The following is a 27,730-nucleotide window of genomic DNA, read 5'->3' as shown; positions in this document are numbered from 1 at the left end:
AACCGTGACTGTCTCTTTCGTGAGTTCCTTCTCCGATCGAGGACATGGTGGGGTTATGTCTGACGTAGGTAGGTGTTCAGGATCATTCATTTGATCATCAGTAGTCACGTCCGCTATGCGTAGTTCTTCCCCCTCTTATTTCTTGTACTCGTAAGTTTAGCCACCAAATATTTGCTTACCCGCTGCTGCAACCTCACCACTTAACCTTACCTCACCCATTAAGCTTTGCTAGTCTTGATACCTTTGGAAATGAGATTGCTGAGTCCCCTGTGGCTCACAGATTTCTACAACACCAGTTGTAGGTATAGGTAAAGATTACTTGACGCGAGCGCGTTCAATGTTCATTTGGAGTTGCTTCTTCTTCTTCTTCTTCTTCTTCTTCTTCTTCTTCTTCGATCTAGGATGGGTTCCAGGCCGGCAGCCTGGGATAGCAAGGATAGACGTCGTTTTTCTTTTCTCGTTTGTTTTCGTCCGTAGCCGGACCCTGCTCTTCTTTATGATGATTATGTATTGTACTGATGTGACTCTGATGTAGCTTGTGGCGAGTGTAAGCCAATTCTATATATCTCTTCTTTTCAGTACATGTACTTGTAACGATATCCATTCTTGCGAAACGACGAGATGCGCTTCTATCCCTGACGAGGCCGTCGTGCCAAATTAAGGATAGGATCGCATCTTGGGCGTTACATGTATCAAGTTGTCAAAGTTAATGAGGACGACCTGGAGTTGGTGATGGAGAGGACGCGGGCGGGGGGGTGGCAGTGCTCTCGGGGAGCACGGAGACCACGTGTAGCGTCGAAACATCATGGGAAGTAGGCACATATTTTTCTGGTGACTAGGGCAGTCTTTATGTGGCAAAGTCGTACGTATTATGGTCATTGGGCACATATTTTTCTGGTAACTAGGGCAGTTTCTACCTGGCAAACCAGTATAATCCATACCTTTTTCTTAAATCTCAAACATCATGGCAAGTAAGCACATATTTTCTGATGACTAGGGCAGTTTTTTTTATCTTGAAAACTAGTAAAGGGCAAAACTTTCACTCAAATCTGAAACATTATGACAAGTAGGCACACATTTTTCTGGCAGGTAGGCCAGTTTTATTTAGCAAACTAGTAGAATCCAAACCTTTTCTTAAATCAGGAACATCATGTCAAGTAAGCACATATTTTTCTGATGACTAGGGCAGTATTTTATCTGGCAAACTAGTAGAATGCAAAACTTTTCTTAAATCTGAAACATTATGGCAAGAAGGCACACATTTTTCTGGCAGGTAGGCCAGTTTTATCTAGCAAACTAGTAAAATCCATAACTTTCTTAAATCATGAACATCATGTCAATAAGTTCAAACTATTCTGGTAACTAAGGTGTTTTTTATGTAGCAACTAGTACAATGTATTGACAACTAGGCTAATTTTTGTATGGAAGCTAGATTGAAAGTAGAGACCAATTACCTAGTAACTAGTAATGTTACACAATGATGCTTTTTTGACCAACATGACAATCAAACCAGAAAATATTGGGGGAGATGGGGTGTAAAGTACCAGCAGCCAAAAACTGGGACTCCATTTATGCGAAAGTAAGCAAAAGTTTCGTGAAATGGAAAACATAACAGCTAATATATTTTTTCTTTTGTGTTTGACAGATGGAAAACAATATCAGCCACTTTGAAGAAAAAGCTATGAAGAGTCATGTCAGAGTAGGTGAACACGTTTTCTTTACCGATTTAGCAAGCAAAAAACTTTCAGAAGCTTTCTTTGGCAATTTGACGTCCATTTCGTCAGCGAATACCATAAAAATCTTTAATTTTCTGTGACAATTTGATGCACATGCAGTTCGTAACTACCATGTATTTTTTGAGTACATGTTTCTAAGAGAGATGTGATATATCATACCTGTATAAAATACTTTTGATCAGGTTTTCCTTTTTGCTTTGTCCTTGATCAGGCCATGAATAGTTGGGAGCAAATGTCTTTTCTGCTCGTTGTGATGCCCTGCATAAAACTTGGGTGTCTGTGTTTGATGTGAATGGGATGATGTAATGGATGATAGCGACAAGGAAGAGTGGGGGTTTCGGTCGGGGCGGGTTAGCCGAGCGGGCAGCTTTTTTGGGGCCTAAGACGGCGCTGCCCGACACGCACACGATATAAAAAGAATTATTGACGGAAGGTGCCACACTTAAATTGCAATAGTGAGGAGATTAGTTGACCGTTGTATGAAAAGACCTATATGCGGCGCCGCTACAGAGTGACGTCCAACATTTTATGATGTCCATTTGCCAACCGAGTGAACAATTGAATATTCAGTGCTCGGTTTTTCGGCGTTGGTCTCTGTTTTTTTTCCTCCGGTCTTCGGTTTTCGGTTTTTATGCCCACTCTGGTGCCTTCCAAGTTCCTACCCGTGACCCAAAACCTCGCCGTAGAACAGTTTACCCGCCGAAGGCGATGGCGGCGGAAGCGTCGAGCTCGTTGGCCTTCCCCGAGCGGGATGCGCTCCTGCGGTCCCTCGCCGCGCGCGGGTGGCGCTTCCGCGACGCCGCGGACGAGTCCATCCTGGCCCTCCTCCACGCCTCCCCCTCCCCGTCGCCGGAGGCCCTGGAGGCCGACCTCCTCGACACGGATCTGAGGCTCTTCGGTGGGAAGGCTCTCCCCGACCGCGCCAACGCCACCGCCGCGAAGCGGCTCTCCTACCTCCACGGCCCCATCATCCTGCAGGTACAAACTGCTGAAATCGCCATGCCGAACACTTGTTCTTAGTTTTCAAGTCGGGGGAATACCTCATTTACTTATGAATCACGTGGCTTGGAAGAAGATAGCTCTGCTGGCTTGTCAAACAGTGATCCTATTACCTTACAATTTGGCCTAGTCTGCATTCTACTAGTGTTTGAGCATATGCTGTCTGGGATGTGTTTGATCCACGTTCTATGTTAACCTGTTCCTTCGAATTTATGCAGGTAGTTTCTGTAAGGGATATATATAGCTGCAGGGTCGATGCCTCCTTTAAAAACCCACAGCAACGCCGCCTTCTGCGATTTGGCCTAACTGATGGCATTTCTGAAGCAGTGGCCATTGAGTTTTCCCCTATCCCGTTCATCACAGAAGAGATAGCCCCAGGTACCAAGGTTAGTTCACCATATTCTCTGTCTCAAGGTTCTAGTTGTGCAGCGGCAATTTCTTTTAGCACCGTCTATACTACCAGAGGCAATATCCAGAGTCACCATACCTAGTTTAATAAGCGTGTATATGTGTTGTCCTGGACTGCTAGTTCAATTTTGCTTATCAATTCAACTTATATGAGAGACTGGAGACAAGCCTGGGAAATACCTACCAAGCAGAATGCTCAGTTATTCCACTCATCTAGTCTGAATATAACATAACCGATCGTTGGAAAACAAGATATTGCTCTATGCGGGTAGTTGTGAAGTAAAGTATTCCCTCCGTTCACTAATATAACATGTTTTTGATATTTCAATATGTACTACATACGGACTGTACATCTGATTAAAAAAAAAATAGAACATCTTATATTTGTGAACAGAGGGAGTACTTTAAATGATGTGTGGTGCAACATGAGATTGGGTTGGAATGTAGTATTACTAATTCCCTTTGGTTCACTGTCCAACAGTCTGTTCGAGTATGCTTTGTTAGCATGTATATTTAGTAGTACATCTTAAGTTTTTTCCTTCAGGTTAGGAATAGCTGAAGATGATTTTTTTTCCCTTTTCTGTGGCCGTTTATTTATTTTCTCAAATTTACAACATTTAGAATAATGTACAATATTTGCAATTTTTTTATGCTTTGGCTATCTGTTATACATTTTCCATTTTTATTTCCACTCTATAGATTCGTCTTGAGAACAAGATTCCAGTAAATCATGGCATATTGTGCCTGGGGCCAAAAAATGTGAGCGTTATCGGGGGAACTGTCCAGTCTTTGTTTGAAGAATGGAAAATGAACCAGAAATTCTCGGGCTTATCGCGCCCATTATTGAGGTTGGCACAAGATGACGATGGAGTTGGGCCGCCACCATTTGAGAAATTGGATATCGAAGCGCGTCCAAACAGGACATTCCAGTTGCAAGCACACCCCGGTAATGATTCATATTTCTTCTCTTTCTGTTTCTTCTTGTATGTTCACCAAAATGATGTCATTAAGTGTTGGCATTTAGCTGTGTATGTTCAGGAAAGTTTAGAATCTTAAGTAAATAGGCGTAAGATTTTAAATTGGAATCAGTTTGTGAAATCCACATGCTTGGCAGATTATGATGTTCTGAACTATTTCCTCCATAAAGAGATTTCTCTATGTTAGTAATGAGCATCTTTGTACATTTACATAGTTATCATTTTCTAAATTTGCAAAACTTTGGTGTGTAACTTATGGACCACCCTGACCTATTTCTTATGCCATAGCAGACCACAAGGATAGGAACTTGGGAGTTGCTCATGACCACGTATCGGTTAATTCCAGTTCAAAACCTACGAATGAGGGTTCAAGTAGCATGAGCAGAGAGAATACAGCTAGCAAAGCTGAACCCAAACAGTCTATTGCAGATATCAGACCAAAAGAAGGTTTGCCACCAAAACCATAGTTTCGTTTCGTCTAAATTTGCTGGGCATGATTTTTGGGTGCAGTTAGAACTCAAAAGCTTTTTCATTTGCATTACCCAGTAAGCGAGGCTGTCCCTGTTCAGAACCAAGCTGCTGCACAGAAACTACTGCAGAAAATGGCTATGCCCGAAGATAGGCCTGGTCGGGGTCGATTCAAGGGCAGGAGCAAGCAGGAAGAGACTCCGGTCTTCACCCTCGATGAATGGGAGAGGAGAAAAGCAGGCGGTTCACTGTCCACAGCAGAAAGGCATATACAAGACACCAGCCGAGACGAGGAACTGGCAAGACAGCTCCAAGAACAACTAGATCTAGAAGATTCCCATGTTAGTTTCGACTCCCATCTCCTATCGCTTTCCTGTGAAAAAAGCATCCGGTAACACCGGTCTGGAAATATTGTTTTATTAAATGGCTATGCGATGTTTTTCAGGCGATACCCGTGACCTCAGAGGCCGAGTGCCTACGGATGAACATGTTCAGCTTCAATGGCCCCGAAGAAATGGGCGGCGGGAGAAGAGATTTCCGGGGGCGCGGGCGTGGAAGGGGCCGAGGGCGAGGTCGAGGCAGGGGAAGATTTTAGCTCAGTTTCAAAACTGTGGTCTTCTTAGGGTACTCCAATCTGCAGAGATGGTGGTAGTAACAGCAGCACTGATGATAATAATCATCTCCTTCTGAAAAAGGAGGCAGCAGTATCATGATGGTCATCTTAAAAGCTTCTAGCTGTAATGTAATGATGATGATGACCTTTTAAGTCTTTGTTAAGAAGAATGTTTGTTTCACTTCTTTTGCTGAGTAAGTGTCAGGGTTCAGAAACAAGTCAAGCAGCATGTATATTTCCATTGGAAATTTTGATTTTACTCATGGATTTGTGGACTCAGCAGATGTTCTCAACTTTCAAGCTGTTAACAATAAATCAAACTTTTTCATGACTTGTTTCTTCTTCTGTTGTTCCTGGTGACAAAAGGTTTCTGTAAAAAAAACAAATGACATTATGTAGCTTTTTTTTGCTCGGAACAATATCAAGGTGGGCCCTTGCTAGAATATAGGGGCACGGATTACAACTCGGAACAACGTCAGGGTGGTTCCTGAAAAAAAGTCTCAAAACATAACGACTTCACCTCTGAATTCTTAAACCTGAAGAAATCTCGCGAGCACGAGCGCGAGAGCCAGTGCAGCAAGCCACCGCCACCGCCACCTTCTCCCCGCGCGCCGCAGCTCTAAATCTAACCCACGCCCAGCTCGAGAAAGCGATCGGGGACCGGCGTCGGGTTGTGGGATCCCGAGGGCGCAGAGGCTCGCCGCGATGGATCCGGCCGGCGACAACGGCGGCGTGTGGATCCGCGCGGCGGTGGCCGTCGCGGCGGGCGGCGCGATTGCGGCGCGCGCGGTCCGGCGCAAGTCCGTGGACTTCACCGCCGTCTTCGCCGGCGTCCCGGCCATGGTGGCCCACACCGTCGCCGGGTACAGGTGAGAGGGCGCGCGCTTAGCTTGGAGATAGATCCTCTTCCTTCTCCGTTGGACTCCCCCTTCGTGACGGCGGGGATCTCCGCTCGGGTTTTTTTGCAGGTTCGCGGGGCTGCTGCTGGTGTTCTTCTTCACGGCGTCGCGGGTGACGAGGGCCGGCGAGGCGAGGAAGCGCGCGCTTGATCCCGAGTTCAAGGAGGGCGGCCAGCGCAACTGGTGAGCCCACATCGCTCCTTCCCTTGCTCTCTTTTATCTTATATATATCATCTGTGCCTCTGACCTAGTACATGCACTCAATCGATGCTCTGTGGATGAAGATCGGAAGAAACTTGGAATGAGTTTGGTTCCAATTGTAGATCAGGACGATGGTAATAATCTGTCAAAAGATAATTAACTGCTAGGTGACTATTTTGTTTCAGTCCAGTAGCTATGTTACTGATTGCTGCAGAAAGTTGAACCTTGCATAAACCTTTTCTAGAAAACCGGCCAAAACATCATGAAATTTGCTACTTCGATGCAATCTGTTACACCTCCCCCCAGAGATTTCTCCAGTTGTGTAAATTAGACATTTATGAAGAGGAAGAAAACTCAACATATCTACTTCTACGCCTATATGTTCTCTAAATTTCAAAAATGTTGTGACCTCCGTTGTTGAGATAAGATGCCTTTCAGCTTCAGAAAATTCCCTTCTGAATCTTTCTAATGCAGGTCCGCACCACTCTTATTGGCAGGAAGCAAGTCTTGTCAAACAGTGGTATCGCAAGTATCTTGGTAGTTCTGATTACCCTAGTTACTGGAGGTAAAGACAAATGCTTGGATTCAAAAGATTCGGGTCTTGTAACCGCCCTTATCGGTGGTGTTATTGGACATTACTCTTGCTGCAATGGTGATACATGGTCTTCCGAGCTTGGCATACTTAGCAAATCTGAACCACGAATTATCACAACACTCAAGGTATGCATGGATTCTTCTTTTCTAATTGAACAAAACTGAAGTATGAAGAATGTAACTTCACTTTTTCTCTTGACATGAAACTTCATTAGAGAGTGCGGAAGGGGACCAATGGCGGGGTAACCATCGATGGCCTTCTCGCAGCAGCAGCAGCCGGATGCTCGATTGGGTTTGCATTTGTGCTAATAGGATTCTTAACAACTCAGTGTGCTTCTGATGTATTTTGGAGGCAATTGCTAGTTATACCCTTAGCTACAGCTGCTGGCCTATGTGGAAGTCTGATCGATTCATTTCTGGGCGCGACGGTTCAGTACAGCGGGTACTGCAGTGTTCGCAAAAAGGTTCGACACTCTAAGCTTTGCAGATTGCTCTATGTTTAAATGCTGTGATCAACTTTGATTCATAATTTGATTATTTGGCACTGCAGGTGGTTGGAGTTGATGGTCCAACGGTAAAGAGAATTTCTGGAATGAACATACTGGACAACAACGGCGTCAATGTAGTGTCTATCTTCTTGACAAGTCTGCTTACTGCCTTGGTGTGCACGTGCATTTTCTGAGGCCTAGTTGGGTAGTAGTGGTAGCACCAGATCACAGACGATAACTAGGAACACGATTGATAAATTAGAGCATGGAATCTTGAATGCATTGTTCATTTATATATGATCGGCAATATTAGTGATTCTTGATCTATATTTCACACCAGGTATAGACTTTTTGGTATATAAACTTTCAGTTGTAGTTCTCCCAGTCAGATGTAACACCAAATGTTTGGATAGAGAAGTGTTTGTATCGGAATATTGTTTCGCTGAAACTATTTATATGTATAGGCCATCTGATTAGTTTATCTTATGGATCTTATAAGATCACCTCCTCAATTAACAGAGCTCACTTCTTTAATTGCTTACATTACAAAGTACTGGAAAATTTAATCCTTCTTAATCTCAACCAAATTCTTCATCTACCAGATGCTCAAAAAGTATGGAAATTTGCACCTACTTGCCATACTCCACATAAAGATAGTTGGAGCCCATTTGTTCCATGTAATGTAGTCCCTCCGTTCACTATTATAAGATGTTCTAACCTTTTTTTCCTGATTTGGTTGTATATTCATTTCGATCTGTATATAGTCCATATTGAAATATTCAAAACATCTTATATTTGTGAACGGACGAAGTAATTAAGAAAATCACAAGAATGCATTGCGAATAATCATCAGATGTTATTGCAAATACTCCCTCCATCCCACAATATAAGGCATTTTGACAAGCTGTTTATACAACCAATTACAGGACCATTAATTTAAACACAAATCTTCATCGTCATCAGGAGAGAATTTCATGTTTAGTCACAGCAGCAGAAGCACTCGAGGCAGCAGCCGAAGGTCACGTGGCAGCAGAAACAGCAACACACGGTGAACATGCTGCAAAAAACCAGAATAACTCCCTGTTTTCACATGAAAATCACATCTATGTGAACAGGTTAGCTCGAACTTGCTCATGTAAAGCAGAAACTAAGAAGAAAATAGTGGTGCAAACAGCATTGTGAAGCATAGAAGTGAGGAGCCAGAGCATGTGGCAAAGAAGAAGAACTGCAATGTTACCATGCGTAGACCCAGCCTTTGCCCTGATGGCGCTTCTCTGGACATGGCAGTAGTATGAAATGCTTCTGGACAAGTGCTTAGGGGTCTATTTGGATATACCATTTCAGCTTTAGGTGCAAGTGAGAATGACAATGGTTGGTCTATGGATGTTTTCTTGACATAACCCTTTGAGGATGTGCTTGCCAATGTTCTTTTTTCATGAGACCACATGAGCATAGAAAAGAGACAGTGATAGAGCAAGTGGATAACCGTTAGATGTGTATAGCTCCTTTACTGTATATCCCCATTGTATAAGGGGTTTCTTGCATTTTACCACATATACATGTACTAGCCCTTGGCCCCCGATGAATGTGAGTTGCTCATTCCTAACATGGTATCACATGCCTAGGTTCTCTCCCACCCCCCGCGCTGCAGCTCCGCGCTCCGTGCCTCCTCCGCCGCCGCCGCTAGCTGCTGCTTCGGCCGCCCATGGGCCCGTCGCCGGCTCCGCCTTTGCCCTGCTCGGCCCCGTTTTGCCGCCGTCGCCTACTCCAAGACCGGCCCCGCCCGAATTCCGCCGTTGTCGGGCCGTTCCTCGCTTGGCCCCGCCCGGAATCCGCCGTCGGCGGCTACTCCTCGTCCGGCCACGCCCGGATCCGCCTCCACCGCCTGCTCCTCACCCGGCCTTGCCCCGGCTGCGGTACCGCTAGTGCTGCCTCCGGCCGGCGCTCCTCCTCCTCGCCCGATGTCGCGGCTGCTGCTACCTGCAGTTGCCGTCTGGGCTATGGCTACTGTAGGCAGCCGTCCAGCCTGGTTTCGGCTCCCCTACCCCTCGGGTGCCTGCCTCGTGGGCCGCCGCCGGCCGCTGGTCCGCTCGGGCCCCGATCCATATTGGGACCGGGTGCCTCTGAAAAAAAGAAAAAAAAAGAAAGGGAGATCAGCATGTCTTCTTCGAGCTATGTCGTTGTATCTCGGTGCTCGGTCATCTTCGATGGCACCAAATATGCCGAGTTTGTGGGCTTCAGGCGTATCCACATGCGCGGCCTTCTGTTGTGGGGTGTTCTCTCTTGTGAGCTCCCCTGTCTGCCATGCCGTGTTGCTCCCATGGATCCTACCCCGTCGGTGCCGCCTGTTCTGGCTGCTGATGTTTCCCAGGTTGATCGAGATGCAGCCAAGGCTCTGGATGATGTTGCGGTCGATGCCTATGATCAACAGGTATCAGCTTATTCAGATGCTCTTTCTGTCTACCGTGATGATATGTCTGCTTACACTCCGTGGTGCAACGATGATGCTCGGGCTGTCGCTTGCTACTTCTTGAGCTTGCGTTGGTTTTTCCCTTGAAGAGGAAAGGGTGATGCAGCAAAGTAGAAATAAGTATTTCCCTCAGTTTGAGAACCAAGGTATCAATCCAATAGGAGTATCAAGATGAGGCACCAATGAACCTGCGCAAAAACAAACAAACTTGCACCCAACGCGATAAATGGGTTGTCAATCCCTTCACGATTATTTGCAAGGTGAGATCTGAAGGTGAAAAGTGCAACAAAGTATTTTTGTAGATCTGAATATATGATGGGTAAAATAGACCCGGGGACCATAGTGTTCACTAAAGGCTTTTCTCATGATAGCAAGCATTACGGTGGGTGAACAAATTACTGTCGAGCAATTGATAGAATCGCGCAAAGTCATGACAATAGCTAAGGCAATGATCATATATATAGGCATCACGTCCGAGATAAGTAGACCGATACTTTCTGCATCTACTACTATTACTCCACACATCGACCGCTATCCAGCATGCATCTAGTGTATTGAGTTCATAACAAACAGAGTAACGCCTTAAGCAAGATGACATGATATAGAGGGACAAATTCATGCAATATGATATAAACCCCATCTTTTTACCCTTGATGGCAACAACACGATGCGTGCCTCGCTACCCCTTCTGTCACTAGGTGAGGACACCGCACGGTATGAACCCAAAACCAAGCACTTCTCCCATTGCAAGAATTATAGATCAAGTTGTCCAAACGAAACCCATAACTCGAAGAGAATTACAAGGATACGAAATCATGCATATAAGAGATCAGAGGAGACTCAAATAATATTCATAGATAATCTGATCATAAATCCACAATTCATCGGATCTCGACAAACACACCGCAAAAGAAAGTTACATCGGATAGATCTCCATGAAGATCATGGAGAACTTTGTATTGAAGATTCAGGAGAGAGAAGAAGCCATCTAGCTACTAGCTATGGACCCGAAGGTCTGTGGTGAACTACTCACACATCATCGGAGAGGCAATGGTGTTGATGAAGAAGCCCTCCGTGTCCGAATCCCCTCCGGCAGGGCACCACAACGGGTCCTCAGATGGGATCTTGCGGAGACAGAAGCTTGCGGCGGCGGAAAAGTATTTCCGTGGTTCTCTTCTTTGGTTTCGGGATTTTAGAGAATTTGTAGGCGAAAGAGGTAGGGCAAAGGAGGCACGTGGGGCCCACAAGCCTGCCAGGCCCCCCTAGGGCGCGCCTAGGGGGCTTGTGACCTCCCACGAGGTCTCCTGCCTTGGTTCTCAAGTCCTTTGCGTATCTTCTGTTATGAAAAAAATCATCCCACAGGTTTTATTCCGTTTGGACTCCGCTTAATATTCTTTTCTGAAAAAGGTCAAAAACACGGAAAAAACAGAAACTGGCACGAGGCACTGAGTTAATAGGTTAGTCCCAAAAATGATATAGAATAGCATATTCATAGATACAAAACGTCCAAAGAAGATAATATAATAGCATGGAATCATCAAAAATTATAGATACGTTGGAGACGTATCATTGCTGTTCTCACTGCGAGTGTTTTCCCTTAGTTTGCCTCAGAGTTCATGGGTCCCGACACTGTTGCAGCAATGTGGTCTTATCTCTGTCAGTGCTATCAGCCCTCTGGTGATGCTCTCTACTTATTTGTGGTGCGTCAGGAGCATGCTCTTCAGCAAGGTGACTCTTCTGTTGATGAGTTGTACACACAGAGTTTCGCCATCTGGCGCCAACTTGACTCTCTTCGGACAGCTATTTATGGAGCTTGCCATTGTTGCCAGACTATGAGGTACGACTTGGAGTTTTAGCATGTCCATGAGTTCTTAGCTCGCCTCCGCTCTGAGTTTGAGCCTCGGAGTGTTCACTTGCTTGCTCGTGGTCTTGTTCCTATCACAAAGGTACTTGTCGAACTTCGTGCTAAGGAGACCTGCCTCCGTTCTGCGGGGTTGCTTGCGGTTCCTTCCGTGTTGGCTGTCCGAGCTCCTGTGCCATCTACTCGTCTCACTGCACCGTCACCGCTCCTGCCCACACCCACACGTGGGATGGGTCACCCTCCTTATGCTTAGAAGGTTCGGTCGCACCATGATACGTTCTATGGCTACCGCTTCAGGCCAGATCACCCAGAGTCTGATTGTCGCCAGAAACAGCGAGACCAAAGGCGTTCTTCCTCCAGTGGGAGTCCTGCATCTTTCTCGACTCCGTCACTCACTGACCAGGACATTATCCAGCTCAAGCGTCTCGTGGCTTCCTCTAGCTCTTCATCGACGGGTTCCGCTGCCGCTGTGACCGCTCCCACCCCTTCATCACCATCGGCACCTACACAATCAGGTACATCTTCATGGGTTCTGGGTTCTGGAGCTTCTTTTCATACGTCTTCTTATTCTTCCATGTTGTCTTCTCTTCATCCTCTTGATTGACATGTTAATGTTCTCACTGCCGATGGCACCCCCGCTTCCTGTTGCTAGTCGTGGACTCGTGGCACCCTTTCTACTCTGCCCTTTTCTGTTCCTAATGTTTCTCATATTCCCCGTCTTACCATGAATCTCTTCTCCGCTGCACAACTTACTGATTCTGGTTGTCGTGTAATTTTTGATACCCACTCTTGCTCTATTCAGGATCTTCGCACCAAGGCTCAGGTTGGTGCTGGCCCTCGACGCCGTGAGTCAGAGGGTCTTTGGGAGGTTGACTAGCCTCATGTTCCTTCCGTTGCCACCACTTCTCTGGCACCCTTGATTTGATCGTACGCTAATCATACACTCAAATGCGTACGACCAAGCTCAAGGCCTCGCGGGAAGATATCACAACACAACTCTAGACACAAATAAATCATGCAAGCTTCATATTACAAGCCAGGGGCCTCGAGGGCTAGAACAGAGAAGCTCAATAAACACACGAGTCAGCGGAAGCAACAAATATCTGAGTATAGACATTAAACATGAGGTGCCTTAGAGAAGGCTAGCACAAAATATACAACGATAGAACAAGGCGAGGCCTCCTGCCTGGGAGCCTCCTAACTACTCCTGGTCTTCAACGGCCTCCATGTACTAGCAGGCTCCGTCGTGGTAGTAGTCGTCGTCGGCGGGATACGTCATCTCCTGGGTTCCATCATCTGGTCGCAGCAACGAATCAAGCGGAAAAGGAGGAGCAAAGCAACGGTGAGTACTCATCCAAAGTACTCGCAAGAGTGACATCAGAACTATGCTAAGTATGCATCAGTATCAAAGGAAGGGGTTATATGTGGACTGACTGCAACAATGCGAGAATAGAGAGAGAAGGCCTAGTCCTATCGAAGACTAGCATCTTCAGGGGTCTTGCAGCGATAAACGAGAGTAGAACATGTAACACAATTAATAGTCACATTGTCGCAACAATATTAATATGAGGTCACGCCCAGAGATTCTCCCTCGACTCCCTGCGAGGAAGCAATCCCGGAGAAAACATTCCAGTTAAATAACAGTTGTAGTTGTATAAGATCGGGGCACAACTCCAAGTCGTCCTGTAACCATGGACACGACTATTCGAATAGATAAGTTCTTCCCTGCAGGGGTGCACCACATATTCCCCATCACACTCGATAAACTCTGGCCAGACACACTTTCCTGGGTCATGCCCGGCCTCGAAACATCACACGTCGCAGCCCCACCTAGACTCAACAGAGAGCCAGCCCGCCAGTCTAAATCCTAAGCACGCAGGGGTCATGGGCCCATCACCCTTTGCACTCCTGCACGATGCGAGGGCGGCCGACGTCAGTCCTAGCACCCCTTATAACAAGTGTGATGCCTACCTGGACCACTCGGGCGCGGGCCGCTCCATTGCTGACGTCTGAAGAGGTTCGGCTGATACCACAATGTCGAGAACCCATAACTCCTCCCACGTAGACGGTTAGTGCGAATAAGGTCTCCGACCAACCCAGATCAAATACCCAAATCCATTAACATTTTAATTAACTAATCGACACATCCACGCGAAAATCCACCCGCCAAACATTATTCATAAATGTTCCCAGTAACATGGTCAAGTAACTGTGTGGTTGTAACATCAGGGGGATCCGAGGTGTCACCCTCGTTGGATTCCGAACGATGTAACCGTCAAGGTGGACTTAGAGGAATCACCCTCGAGGGTCTCACACTTGAGAGGGGTTGCACGACAGAGTCATCGTCGGGAGTGGTGAGGAGGAATCACCCTCGATAACCATGACCGACTAGCTGCACTACAGAGATAGCATCATGAGTACTTCGCGAGGTGTCATCCTCGGTACCCGATAATAGCTCTACAACATCGTACAACTAAGGGGAGTGTGAGTGGTGTGTCGGGTCTTGGCTCGTCGATCAGGGATCGGGACATGACGGTAAAGCGGGGGCAAATGGACTAAGGGGGCAAAGGGGATGACTGCTCCACCTATACTAAATAGTTTAGAATGCGGTACATTAAAGTAGCAGTTCATCAAAAACAGGCTATGCATCAGAATAGGATCTATCTACAATAGTAGCAAAATTCTAATGCAAGCATGAGGGAGAAAGAATTAGGCGATATAGGGATAATCAAGGGGGGTTTGCTTGCCTTGTTGCTTTGCTGAAAAGGACAGGTCATCATCGACGTAGTCGTACTCGCGGTCAACATCAATCTCGGGGTCTACCGGAAAAAGAGTAACGGAGGGGGAAACAAATAAATAATGGAGCAGTTAAATATAACACAAATGCAATGACACGAAAAGATGTGTGGGTGACATGCTCTAATGCATCCTTAAGCATTTTAAAAGAAGAGGAAAAAATATCCGACGATATTTTCCCGGCCCATGTATTTTTCGAACAAATGATCCTCATGCAAAATGTTTATGTGCATCATGTTAGGGCCATGTGACAGCCATGTGGATAGCATATTTGGATTAGTTAGATTTTTCTGAACATTTTTCATATATAAATCATTTTCATTCGAGTTTGTATGAATTGGTTATGATTTTTTGAAGTTTATTTGATTTTCCAAAAATGTTTAAAACAAGCTTGACCAAGTCAAATTGACTAGTCAAATGGGATGGGTGTGCCTCACTTGACAGAGGCTACTACCTCCGTCATAGTTTATAAGGCACGCCTGTAGCTAGGTCGTTAATTTAACTTATACAAAATTTATTGTTTAATATAAAAATTATATCATTAGAAAATAAAACATCTAAATTTTTTAATGACATATTTTTTGTAATATATGATTATCATTAAGTTGGTCAAATTGACGAGCTAGGTACACATGTCGGACTTATAAAGGGAGTACTAGTTAAACTAACTATTAATTAGTACCACTAACCTACACAACTAGCCACACACACTCACGCGCGCGCGCACACACACCTACAGCCGCACGCACAACACAACCCGCATGCACAATCGGCCATGGCCAGCAATAGTTGTATGGAGCGGCGGCAGTAGCTGCCGCTTGCAGCAGCAGCACGCAGCAGTAGCCAGCAGCAGCAACACACAAGTAGCCAGCAGCAAGCAAGGCAACAGCGCAAACAACAAGCAGTGACGGAGCAGAGCAGAGAGCAGCAGCAGGCAGGCAGCAGCAATAGCTCTAGCGGCAGACAACAACGGAGCGTAGGCGCGTGCGGCTCGTCCGGGTGGCGGCGGGGTGCGCGCATGGGCACGACCATGCGCAGGCGGACGCGGCCAGTGCCTCGGCCAGCTGCGGGCGCGCACGGCCAAGGCAGCAGGCAGGCGTTAGCAGCAGCAGTAGCAAGCAGCACCAGCAGTGAGTAGTAGTAGAGCAGTGCGGCAGCAAAGCAGTAGCAGGCAGCACGCACGCACGTACGCGTACACTCGGGGACAGAAGCAAATGGTGACAAATTGAGCCAGTAAACGAGGGGAATCGGGCGAGGAACTCATCGCGGAGCTCGTGGACGTGGTTAGGGAGCGCGGGGGCGACCGGACACGACGAACTCAACGATGCAGTGTGACGGCCGTGGCGGAAAACCGGCTCGATGCCGAGCGTATGGGTCGTCCCGGCTTGAGCTGGTCCCCGGAACGGGCGGATCCGGTCGCGACGGACCTCCTGGACGTCCTTTCACGCGGCGGGGAGCACGGTGGCCACGACGACAAGGTCGTTCATGGCGACACGAGCTCGGGAACGGCGGGGAGAGACGAGGTAGACAGAGGGGAGCGCGATTGGGGGTCTAGGGTTTCGGGGGCGTCCACGGCGGGCGATCTTATCCCCGCGAGGGTGCTCGAAGGCCGCGCGCGAGCGTCGGCAGCCATGGCACGTCGGCCTTCTCCTGTCCCTCCGAGAGGGAAGGAGAAAGGCTGGCCGACCTGGGCTGGGCCAGCCTGTAGCACGTGGGCCCTAGTGTCCAGTAGGCTTCTTCTTTTTATTTCTTTTTCTGTTTTCCCTTTATACTCACTGTTTTATTTAATTTTAGTACCTTAGCACATTTGTAAAAAGTGCCACCTAGTCAAATATTAATGTTGTAATATTTGGCAAAGCAAAAAAAAAATTAGGACCATTTGAAAATGTTTGAAATTTTCATAAAGCAAAAGGCATTTAAATAATATTTTTAGCCTTTGTTTTTAATAATTTAGGGCATTTAAATACTTCATAAAATGTTGTTTTCACATTGAAAATTACTTAGTGAATATTTCCAACTCAATCATGATTCTTATTTTATAGTTTGAAGAAATAATTTATTTGCGTTTATTTTAAATTTGAATTTAATTTTGGTTTTTATCAAGTGGCAATTTGGCTTAGTTAATCTTTATGACATGTCACCGTTAGCGTGTGATTATTGTAGCCTAACTACATTGATTACTGTAGCTTAATCTGGGGATGGCACAACTTCTGTCAGTTCTCATGCTCTTGTTGCCTCCTCTTCTACGACCTTCCAGCAATGGCATCATTGACTTGGTCACCTATGTGGTTCCCGCTTGTCGTTGTTGGTGCATCAACATGTTTTAGGGTCTGTCTCTGGAGATGTATCTTTGCATTATAATGGTTGTAGACTTGGCAAACAGACTCAATTACCTTATCCTACTAGTGAGTCAGTATCTCAGCGTCCTTTTGACTTAGTTCATTCTGATGTATAGGGTCCTTCTCCCTTTGGTTCGAAAGGTGGCCACCGCTATTATGTTCTGTTTATTGATGATTTCTCTCGCTACACTTGGATATACTTTATGAAATCTCATAGCGAGGTTCTCTATATATACAAACATTTTGCTGCCATGGTTCACACCCGGTTTTCCATGCCTATTCGTACTTTTCATGTTGACTCTGTTGGAGAGTATATCTCCCAGATATTGCGTGCCTTTCTTGCAGAACGGGGTACTCTTGCCCAGTTCTCATGTCCTGGTGCCCATTCTTAGAATGGCATTGCGGAACGCAAGCATTGACATTTACTTGAGACGACTCGTGCGCTGATGATCACCGCTTCCCTTCCACCCCATTTTTGGGCTCATGCCGTCTCCGCATCCACCTATCTCATCAACATTCAGCCATCGACTGCCTTGCAGGGTGGCATTCCTATGGAGTGTCTCATTGGTCGTTTTCCTGACTACTCAGCTCTCCGTATGTTTAGTGTGTATGCTATGTCCTTCTGGCTCCGCGAGAATGCACCAAACTAACTGGTCAGTCGGTCGAGTGTGTTTTTCTTGGCTACAGTGATGAGCACAAGGGCTATCGCTGTTGGGATCTTGTTGGTCATCGTTGCACATTTTGCGTGATGTGACTTTAGATGAGTCTCGTTCTTACTAGCCCCGCCCTTCCTCCTCGAGCTTTTCTGCGGACGATCTTTCTTTTCTTCTTCTTCCCAATACCCCCTTATGTGCCTCATGTCTCCCCCTTCCTCCAGCACAACTCCCTCTTCCTCATCCACCACCGAAATCACCTTCCTCTCCGTCCTTCTCCACACCCTCATCATTCGTATCTCCTTCTCCTCCATCCTCATCCCCACCCTCACCATCCATCTCTCATTTTTCCTCTTCACTACACTCGCCGCCCTCGTAGTGAAGATGATCCTACTGATGCGCACTTCACTTCCGGAGCGCCTCCCTTCATGCCTCCCCCGTCTCATAACCTTTGTGCTAGGCCTTGCCCCCCCCACCCGATCGCTCTTCTCCTGACCGTTATGGTCTCTCTATTGTGGCTGAGCCCACTTCTTATCGGGCTGCCATGACTCGGCTTGAATGGCAGCTTGCAATGGCCGAGGAGCTTGGTGCCCTTGAGCGCAATGGCACCTCGGATCTTGTTTCCCTCCCTTCCGGTGTTCGTCCCATCACCTGCAAGTGGGTCTATAAGATTAAGACTTGCTTCGATGGTTCCCTGGGCGTTCGATAGAAACCGAAAATTCGGTTTTTACCATTCGGTTTTTTATTAAATTCGGTTTGTTAAACTAAAAACCGAAAATGCGAGTGCAAAATAGGTAATCGATATTTCGGTTGACCGAAAATTTCGGTTCGGTTTCGGTATAAACCGATGCACCGAGATAGGAATAGTGCACTTTGCGTTTGTGCTTGGCACCACTCACGCATGGCCTCTTATATAGATGATTTGCTGCCTACATCTCCGTGAACAAACGAGGTGGGACTAAACATGGCTGTGTTGCCGGCCAGTCGCTCCGCATTATAGCAGGAGGCCCACTAAGTCAACTCAACAATATATAAAAATAAGCCCACAGACTCATGCACTCACGTGGCTGAGCTTCCCTTGGCCTTGCATGCATATTGGTGTAGGTTTGCACGCATGTGGTCGCGCAGCCATAGTGAGCTTTTTTTAACGCGACACACAAGCGAGATTGCATGCACCTGAGCCATGTAAACTGTCTGGAAGATATACGTACACACTTTTCGGTTTCTAGTCCGGTTAACCGAAAACAAAACTGAACCTACCGAACTTATTTCGGTTAGTGAGTGTAAAAACCGAATTTTTATGCACTATTGCTAAAAACCGAAAATTCGGTTTTTTGGTTACGGTTTCGGTTCGGTGTCCGGCTCGTCGGTTTTTATGCCCACCCCTACTCTTGAGCGCTACAAAGCTCGTCTTGTGGCTCGTGGTTTTCAGCAGGAGCAAGGACGCGATTATGATGAGACATTTGCTCATGTAGCCCACATGACCATTGTCCCCACTCTCCTTGTTGTGGCTTCAGTTCGTCATTGATCTGTGTCTCAACTTGACGTCCAGAACACTTTTCTCAATGGTGAGTTGCGTGAGGAGGTTTATATGCAGCTACCACCGGGGTACCATGTTCTTGATGGGATGGTGTGCTCACTTCGACGCTCCCTCTATGATCTAAAACAGGCCCCTCCCGCCTGGTTTGAGTGCTTCGCCTCTGTGGTGACTGCCGCGGGCTTCTCTCCCACTGATCATGACCCCGCGTTGTTTGTTCACACGTCTCCTCGTGGTCGGGCTCTTCTTCTTCTTTATGTTGATGACATGATCATCAGTCGTGATGACTCCGACTACATTACCTTTGTTAAGGCCCGCCTTCGCGATCATTTTCTCATGTCTGATCTTGGTCCCCTTCGCTATTTTCTTGGGATTGAGATTTCTTCAACCACCGATGGCTTCTTCATCTCCCAGGAAAAATATATTCATGATCTTCTTGCTCGCTCCGCTCTCGTTGATGAGTGCACTGTTGTGACTCCTATGAAGCTCAACATTCAGCTTCGTGCTTCTGACGGTGACCCTCTTCCTAATCCCACTCGCTATCTTCACCTCATTGGGAGCCTTGTCTATCTTGCTATTACACGTCCTCACATCTCCTATCATGCCCACATTTTCGGTCAGTTCGTTGCAGCACCCACCTCTGTCCACTATAGTCACCTCCTCCGTGTTGTATGATATCTTCGTGGCATGATCTCTCATCGCCTTTTCTTTCCCCGCTCTAGCTCACTCGAGCTCCAGGCCTACTCTGATGCTACGTGGGCTAGTGATCCCTCTGATCGCCGCTCGCTATCTGCTTACTGTGTTTTTCTTGGTGGCTCTCTTATTGCCTGAAAGACCAAGAAACAGACTGCAGTTTCTCGCTCGAGTACCGAGGCTGAGTTGCGTGCGATGGCTATGCTGACGGCTGAGGTGATCTGGTTACGATGGTTACTTGAGGACTTTGGTGTGCGTGCTACTACATTGACCCACTTGCTGTTAGACAGCACAAATGCTCTCAGTATCGCGCGTGACCTGGTGAAGTATGAGCTCACCAAGCACATTGGTGTGGATACCCACTTTTGTGCGTGCTGCTGTGCAGGATCAGACTCTCGCTTTTCACTATGTGCCCTCTGAGTTACAATTGACAGACTTCTTCACGAAGGCACAGACTCGAACGCAGCATGAGTTTTTTTTCCTCCAAACTCAGTGTTGTTGACCCACCATGAGTTTGAGGGGAGTGTTAGATGTGTATAGCTTCTTTACTGTATATCCTCATTGTATAAGCAGTTTTCTTGCCTTTTACCATATGTATATGTACTGGTCCTTGCCTCCCTGTGAATGTCAGTTGCTCGTTCCTAACAAACCCTAACAAATCTAAGCCCAACAGCTGGTGCCAAAAGGGATATTTATGAGATTACAGCAACACCTGTTTTCTTTCTCCATCTGCCCCACATTTGCTCCTTGGGTTGGGTAGAAAACAATAAAAAACAACTTGCATATGTTGTTAGATAAGGAAGCCATTTTGTTCAGACACAAGAATCTGACATTATATTCCGCTGTAAAAAAATTGGAAGTCTCACATACAAAAAAAAATGGCTGCAAAATTGCCATTCCGCACATACGAAGTCAGTAGCTGCACCCACTCTTCACAGAACACTGGGGTAGAATCTCAATCAAGATTTTTGCCAAGAAAGCAATGCCCATTACTCAGAATTCGCCGCAAAAATAAAATAAACAAAATCAAGAATCCATTGTCTTCGAATCAACAACTATTAATTACAGACTTTGTGGCAAGGGGTGGGGGGGTTTACAAAGGTAACAAAAGGCCTTCTGTATCCCAGAGAAGCAAGCAACTTCATCTAGCTAGCTAGGAAGCAAGGGAAGGTGGGGTGGAGTATATTCGGACCCGTGTCATGTCACGGTGGGGACTCTCGGAGGGGCTGCGGAAGGGGGCGCTTTAGCTGGTTGGAATGCAGGGTCAGCGTTCCGCTCCAGTTGCTCCCATGTGAGCCTTCGACGCTCCTCCGCCGCGGCTCGCTTCTCTTCGTCCGCTTGGAAGTTGCTCTGGCAAGCCAGGAGCAATCTCTCGTCCATGTCAAAGAACATTTTTCTCACATTCATCGTGACATTGAGAACCGATTGGTTCCAGTGCAAACGTGCATTTCTCTCCAGAGCTGGGTATACGATTGGCACGATCACTTGACGGTTTTGGGAGATCATACCGAACAAATGTTCATTATTCCACAAGAATAAGGCTCTCTCAGCAACCTGCCAAAAGACGGGAAACAGATTAACCTTTCGTCAAGAGAAATGAAATCTTAAAAGATAACATGGCCAAAAACTGCAAGAGAAGACCTGCAATATTTGTTCCAGAACATGGAGTGGTCATTAACCAAGACAGCAGTATTGCTATTAGGTCATTCATGATCTTATATTTATGCACTTCTCTAACATGAAAATAGATGGGGAGAAGACATTATACATAAAAATCTTCTGATGTTCTTTCCGGAGCAACTACTATCAAAGCTATTGACTATTTCAGTAGTCAATGTCAATCATTGATTTGTTTTCTTTCAAGCGTTGAGCTATCAAAGGATGTTCTCTACCGTGATGTTTCAGTCCAAATGACGCTCTTAATCAAATCATGGTTCTGTGGTTAGCATATCCCTGAAAATTGATTAGAATATCACATGGAAAGCAGAATTCTAACTAATTGATTGTTAAGATCCACAAACCCCAAGATCTGATTTATTTGGGTGGTTGCATAGTCATAATTCGTAACATGACATGACCTTATAAGTTACCAAACAGCTCTGATCATCCAAAACTTGTACTGAACCAAGATGTTCTGCCACATTAAATGGGCCCAGTTTCACGTTATCTGCCTTTGGATAGAGGATTTGGACTTTTTGTGACTATGCAACCACCCAGATATAAGATAGAACTAGAGAATAAAAGCGGTATTTCCTGTCTTTATATTTAAAAATGTGAGTGGTCAAGTGCAGACCACCAATTGCACTAGAACCAACAAGGCAACAACTGAGGTGTTTGGTCCCACTTTAGCCAACAAGGAATGAGTTTAACCACTGATCAAATATCCAAACAATAATGACTATGGCATAAATGATGGATGGGACCAGGCAGGTGACACTAACAAATTAAAAAGGTACAAGGAAAAGGAAAGAGAGCAAGCAGATTCTTTGACTAAAAAATCTAAAATAAGCAATAGATTGGACCAGTATACACCTTCACAACTACTCTACAAAATAATGGTGATGATAACTCCCTACCAGAGACTCATGATAAATTCTTGTACTGATGTTTCACAAGCATATCTTGTTTTCTGTCGGTATTTCTAACCCTAGCAATTGTTGCAAGACAAAAGAAGATCATACAGAGGAGACACGGTTTAGGGACAAATAGTAATGAATGGCTAGGGTAAGAAACTTGCCTGAAAATGTGAGCTATTGAGGCAATTTGCGATCCTCCGGAATAATGGCACCATGCACTTCTGAAACTCGGCCATATCAATCAACTCAAGCACTTCTTCTAACTCCCCCAAGAACATCATCTCCTTCTGACTATTTGTAACTGGCCAGTACTTCAACAGACCTCTAATCACAGTTCCTGCAAGCTTCGGTTCCTTCTCTATAAATTGTGTTATGCAGTATGTGAGCTGCGGCAGATATACACCCACTGTCTTAGGCTTGTGAAGCGGAATTAACGCTTTCCATAGGAACAACTTATGTTCCTCCTTCAATGGCTTTGCAAACCCACTTATCACGCTGCCAAACACCTCCAAGAGCTCGGATATTCCATTGTGATGATCGGCCTCGGAGACGAACCTATAGAAGATATTGCTCACGGCCTTGCGGATGAACGGTCGGTTTCCCATGAATTTTCCATATATCCTGTGCAATACTGTCTTCAGGCAGTCCCTCTCTCTGGGATCATCAGAATCAAACAGGTCAAGCAGCTTGGAGATGAACGAACTGTCCACATACTTCCTGGCTACCTTGGGGTCAACAAATGGCGAGGTCACAAACCGCAGAAGCAGTTCATACACAACTTGCAGGTGGTACCAAGAGGGGTCGAAGAAGGGCTCGTCCTCCTCTGTCTCCGATGCGGTGGTGCCTGATCGGACCTTGGGTGGGAAGACCCTGAAGAGATTAACGGCGAACATGCGCACGCACGCCGACATCATCGCCTCCGTGAGCGGCTCCTCGGCGGCGCCAATGCAGTCGACGAGGGACATGAGGACCTGCCGCTTCCTCTCCTTCTCCGGCGAGTCCTTGCCCCGGTCAGTGAAGTCGTACACCGTGCAGCAAATAGTCACCTTCTCGATGAAGGCGTCCTCCCTGGACCTCCCCTCGGCTCCGGCGGCCCCCGAGGGCGACCTGGGCGAGGCGGGGGGCTTCCCGAAGGCCCCATTTTCCCTGGGAGACATGGGATTGGACTTCGCCGTGGGCGAGCCCCCTCCGCCGCCGCCGCCAGGGCCAGATTTCAGCGATTTCCACGACAGCTTGCCGATAAATTGCTTCCACATGGCGGCAGAATACGGCGGCACCAACACCACATCAAATTCTCCCCCAATCAAAGAACCATTGCGAGAAATCCGTCCTCCCGAGAACCGGCCGTGAAATTCCTCGCAGAAATTTTATGTAAAAGACGCACCTTGCGACGGCAACAGGGGATTGCAATGGCAGGGAGGGGGTGGACTTCCACGGCAACGGCAACCGGAGATCTCAGGGCGAATTCCTTGCTCTCGGGCAGCTTACCGGCGCAAATGCGACGGATCAAGAACCAACGAATGAGCGCACCACCAAAGAAGGGAGGAGAGGACGGGCCGCCTCAATCAACGGGGCGCGTGGAGGAGCCGGGGACGCGACGGCGCGGAGGGGGGAGGCGGATCCAGCAATGGCGGCCTCAGGGCCAGATCCGGGGGAGGGAGGCGGCCATGGATGGGATCTCGGGAGGAGGGATGGGAGGGGGGAAAGGGCGCAGAAGTGGGGATTTTTTTTTTGGCGTTTTGGAGGGGGCGGTGGTACACAGACACACTGGAGGACGACAGTGCGAGTGAGGGAGAGAACGTCAGAGTGATGATGCATGGACGATACGGTTCATCTGGGCCGTCCGGTCATGGGGAGCGTGGCACGGCAGCCGTTGGATTGTCGAGCGGTTCTTTCCTCCTCCTGGTAAATTGTTCTCCTTGCAGAGATGATGATGGCGATGTTGGATAATAGGAGATCAGGTGCAACGGTCGAGAAATGTCATGTCATTCGGCAGTTTATCTTTTTTTCTTTTTTATTCGATGATGAAACTTATTACGATTAATTTATCATGGTGAAAGCCTCACGTCTTTTTTGAAGGAAATAATAATGTATTTTTTTTCGAAAGGATAATGTTTTATTATGGACACACTGGATAATACATAATCATCGTAGTGCTCCCACATGATCGGGCTCGTCTTCCTCCTCGTCAACGTTTTACTTCGGTATCGAGCTTCACTCTTTGGTTTAGCGGTGCTTGTCGAAATGTTGGGTTAGGTGAGAATCTCTTCGGGTTGCAAGACATATCGCATGCTTTTAGAACTTGGGTCGTGATAGATGAGTTATGTGATGATGACGACTCCAACACAATCCTTATGAGAAACACCAGCGACTTGACAACTGGGGAGGAAGCAAAAAGGCAAGAGTTGACGACTGCGTTGAGTAGACATTTTGTTATAGATTTTGTATTTACACAAACCAGAAATTATTTCTGAGACAAGGATCGTGATCCTTAAAACTTTTAGAACTAGTTCCGTTTTCTTTATCCGAGTTAGGCATTTTGGCTCTCAAGCAAACCTGGCCGATTGGGTTGTGCCTTTTTGGCCAGCCCGTTAGCATGCATGTCTAGCTCGTGACAAGTCGGCTCGGCATGTGATCTGCCTAGGGGCATGCCTGTCCATGGAGGTTGGACACGCGTGCTGGTACGACACATTCAACTTAGTTTTTTTATAGGCCAAATAAGTAGTCCAATAGGCTAAATAATGGTGGACTCACGGCTAAACGTGTCGGTGGGCCGACCCGTTTAATAGTAGTGTCGTGCCTAGGCCGTGGAAGTTAGCACACATGTTGGCCGGACATGGCTCGTGTACTTACTAAGCGTGTTTGGTCAGGTCGTGTTGTGTTGTGCCTGATGGGGTGATCTATTAGTGGTAGGGTCATAGACCATACATCCAGGGCCTATCTATAAGTGATATATAAAATACTTTAGGTAATGTTATAAATTGATTCATATTTTATTATTGCATAATAGTTATTGTATTCTAACTTATCCATGGCTTATACCCCCGATACAATCCATAGCATCATCAAAACACGTAAACTATGCAAGCAAAAACAGAATTTGTCTAAAATAGAACAGTCTGTAATGATCTATAAAGAACCTATACTTATGTAGCTTCAAAAATTTAGAAAAAATAGAAAGGCCTGAGGAATTTGTATAGAAATAATGTGTAAAAATTTTAGCTTGAAAAGACGTTTCAGTGAAATCAGAGAATTCTGCACTGGACGTCAAAGTTTGTGTTTTTGCACTGTATCAATTCTACTTATCACACAAGTCATGACAAAGGCTTTACTTGGCACAAACACTAATTTAAATATAAAACACAATCATTACAGAGGAAATAATCATTTTATAACACCCAAACAGAAGGTAAAAAGCAAAAATTAAGATAACTATTGGGTTGCCTCCCAAGAAACGCTATTGTTTTATGCATTTAGCTAGGCATAATGCATATGATCAAGTGTTGTCATCTTTCACACTCAACCCATAAGTAGCCCTCATGATGGATTCATAAGGTGGTTTGGTTATATTTCTAGGGAATTGTTCCATCCCTTTATTAAATGAAAACTGGAACCTTATGTTTCTCTCTTTCATATCAATAATTGCACCTACAGTTCGTAGGAAAGGTCTTCCAAGTATTAATGGACAAGTAGGATTGCAATCAATATCAAGCACAATGAAATATAAATGCACATAATTATTATTTGCAATAATGAGAACATCATTATTTCCACCTAAGTGTTTCTTAATGGTAGAATCCGCAAGATGCAAGTTTAGGGAACACTCTTGAATATTAGTGAGACAAAGCACATCACAAAGGGATTTAGGTGCCGTTGAAACACTAGCACCAATGTCACACAAAGAATTGCATTCATATTTATTTATCTTTATTTTTATGGTGGGCTCCCTCTCATCATGCAATTTTATAGCAATGGAAAGTTCAAGTTCAAGTTTCTCATCATAAGCTTTTATCATTGCTTCCACTATATGAGTATTGGAAGCCTTGTTTTGCTCATAAGCATTGGGTGAGCTAATAATGGTTTTGTAAGAAGGAAATACATTCTACTAAAGAGAAAATTTCATAATTAAAGTTCTTGTAATCCAAGATAGTGGGCACATCACTAGTTAAAGTTTTAACCTCTCCAAATACACTTTTTCAGTTTTAGCATTAGAATCATCATCATCCAAGCAAACGGGGCACTCTCTACCTATAGTTGACTCATCTCCAGTCCCTTTATCATTTATATTCAAAGAAGTAAATAAGGATTCAATAGGATAAGGGCCAATCATTTTAAGATCTTCATCGTGGAATCCGTAAAAACCGAGTGGGAGAGCTTTTTCTAGGAATTCCCGCTTAGCCTTCAACTTACGGTCATCTCCTTGCTTTCATTAATCGATATTTGGATAGATTTAATAATATCATTAAAATCATGTTTGGGTGGAAAAGCTTTACTTTTAAGAGTTTCTACATCAAGAGCAATTTGATCCATGTTTTTAGCCAAAGTACCGATCATATGTAGCTTTCCTTCTACCATAGTATTAAAAATCTTTTGAGAACCCATAAATTCTTTAATTGTATTCTCAATACTAGAGGGTATCCTATTGGAATTTGTAGAAGAATTTCCATAAGAATTTCTATAGTTGTTAGAGGAGTTACGAGATACATCTTAGCATTGAAATTTCCTCGATAAGCGTTGTTGTTCAAATTGTTTCACGAGATAAAGTTAACATCAATAGCATAATTATTTTGCTCAATAAAAGTAGACAAATGCATACAATTTGGATCAACATGGATATTTTTTCTAGCAACCATATTCATAAGAGCATCCACTTTGTCACTCAAAGTAGCGATTTCCTCTACATAATTTACCTTTTTACCAGTTGGAGCTCTCTCAGTATGCCATTGAGAATAATTTGTCATGATGTTGTCCAGAAGTTTTTTGGCCTCTCCTAAGGTAACATTCATAAAGGTATCACATGCAGCATGATCTAGAAGATTTCTAGTTACAAAGTTTAGTCCAACATAGAAGTTTTGGATAATCATCCACAAGTTCAACCCATGAGTAGCACAGTTTCTAATCATCAATTTCATTCTCTCCCAAGCTTGTGCAACATGTTCTTGATAATGAAGTTCAAAATTCATTATTTTATTTCTAAGGGAGATGATCTTAGCAAGAGGAAAATACTTAGCAATAAAAACATCTTTACACTTATCCTATGTTCCAATACTATTACGTGGTAAAGATGAAAACTGACCCATAACTTTATCTCTTAGTGAAAAAGGAAACAAATTTAATTTCAAAATATCATTATCCATGTCCTTTTTATTTTGAATATCACAAATTTCAACAAAGGTATTAAGATGAGCACCAGGATCCTCAT

General features: G+C 45.4%; 3 protein-coding genes across 3 annotated transcripts; 2 read left to right on the top strand and 1 right to left on the bottom strand.

Moving 5' to 3' along the window:
• Window positions 1-2,393: 2,393 nt before the first annotated feature.
• Window positions 2,394-5,532, top strand: LOC123442996 (tudor domain-containing protein 3). Its single transcript, XM_045119204.1, has 6 exons — window positions 2,394-2,714; window positions 2,954-3,121; window positions 3,843-4,089; window positions 4,412-4,567; window positions 4,667-4,929; window positions 5,034-5,532. Exons 1-6 carry the CDS (start codon window positions 2,445-2,447, stop codon window positions 5,181-5,183), a joined length of 1,254 nt encoding a protein of 417 aa, XP_044975139.1. The 5' UTR covers window positions 2,394-2,444; the 3' UTR covers window positions 5,184-5,532.
• A 128-nt stretch (window positions 5,533-5,660) lies between these two features.
• LOC123442997 (protein PGR-like) lies at window positions 5,661-7,864 on the top strand. Its single transcript, XM_045119205.1, has 5 exons — window positions 5,661-6,070; window positions 6,170-6,283; window positions 6,799-7,021; window positions 7,111-7,359; window positions 7,446-7,864. The coding sequence occupies exons 1-5, from the start codon at window positions 5,907-5,909 to the stop codon at window positions 7,575-7,577; spliced, it is 882 nt and encodes a 293-aa protein (XP_044975140.1). The 5' UTR covers window positions 5,661-5,906; the 3' UTR covers window positions 7,578-7,864.
• Window positions 7,865-20,680: 12,816 nt separating this feature from the next.
• LOC123442995 (serine/threonine protein phosphatase 2A 57 kDa regulatory subunit B' kappa isoform-like) lies at window positions 20,681-24,086 on the bottom strand. Its single transcript, XM_045119203.1, has 2 exons — window positions 22,470-24,086; window positions 20,681-21,286 (listed from the first exon to the last, which is right to left on the bottom strand). The coding sequence occupies exons 1-2, from the start codon at window positions 23,562-23,564 to the stop codon at window positions 20,930-20,932; spliced, it is 1,452 nt and encodes a 483-aa protein (XP_044975138.1). The 5' UTR covers window positions 23,565-24,086; the 3' UTR covers window positions 20,681-20,929.
• Window positions 24,087-27,730: the final 3,644 nt, after the last annotated feature.

Source organism: Hordeum vulgare, chromosome 3H (genome assembly GCF_904849725.1).
Source record: "Hordeum vulgare subsp. vulgare chromosome 3H, MorexV3_pseudomolecules_assembly, whole genome shotgun sequence".
NCBI classification, from domain to species: Eukaryota; Viridiplantae; Streptophyta; class Magnoliopsida; order Poales; family Poaceae; genus Hordeum; species Hordeum vulgare.
This window is presented reverse-complemented; position numbering and strand designations above follow the sequence as displayed.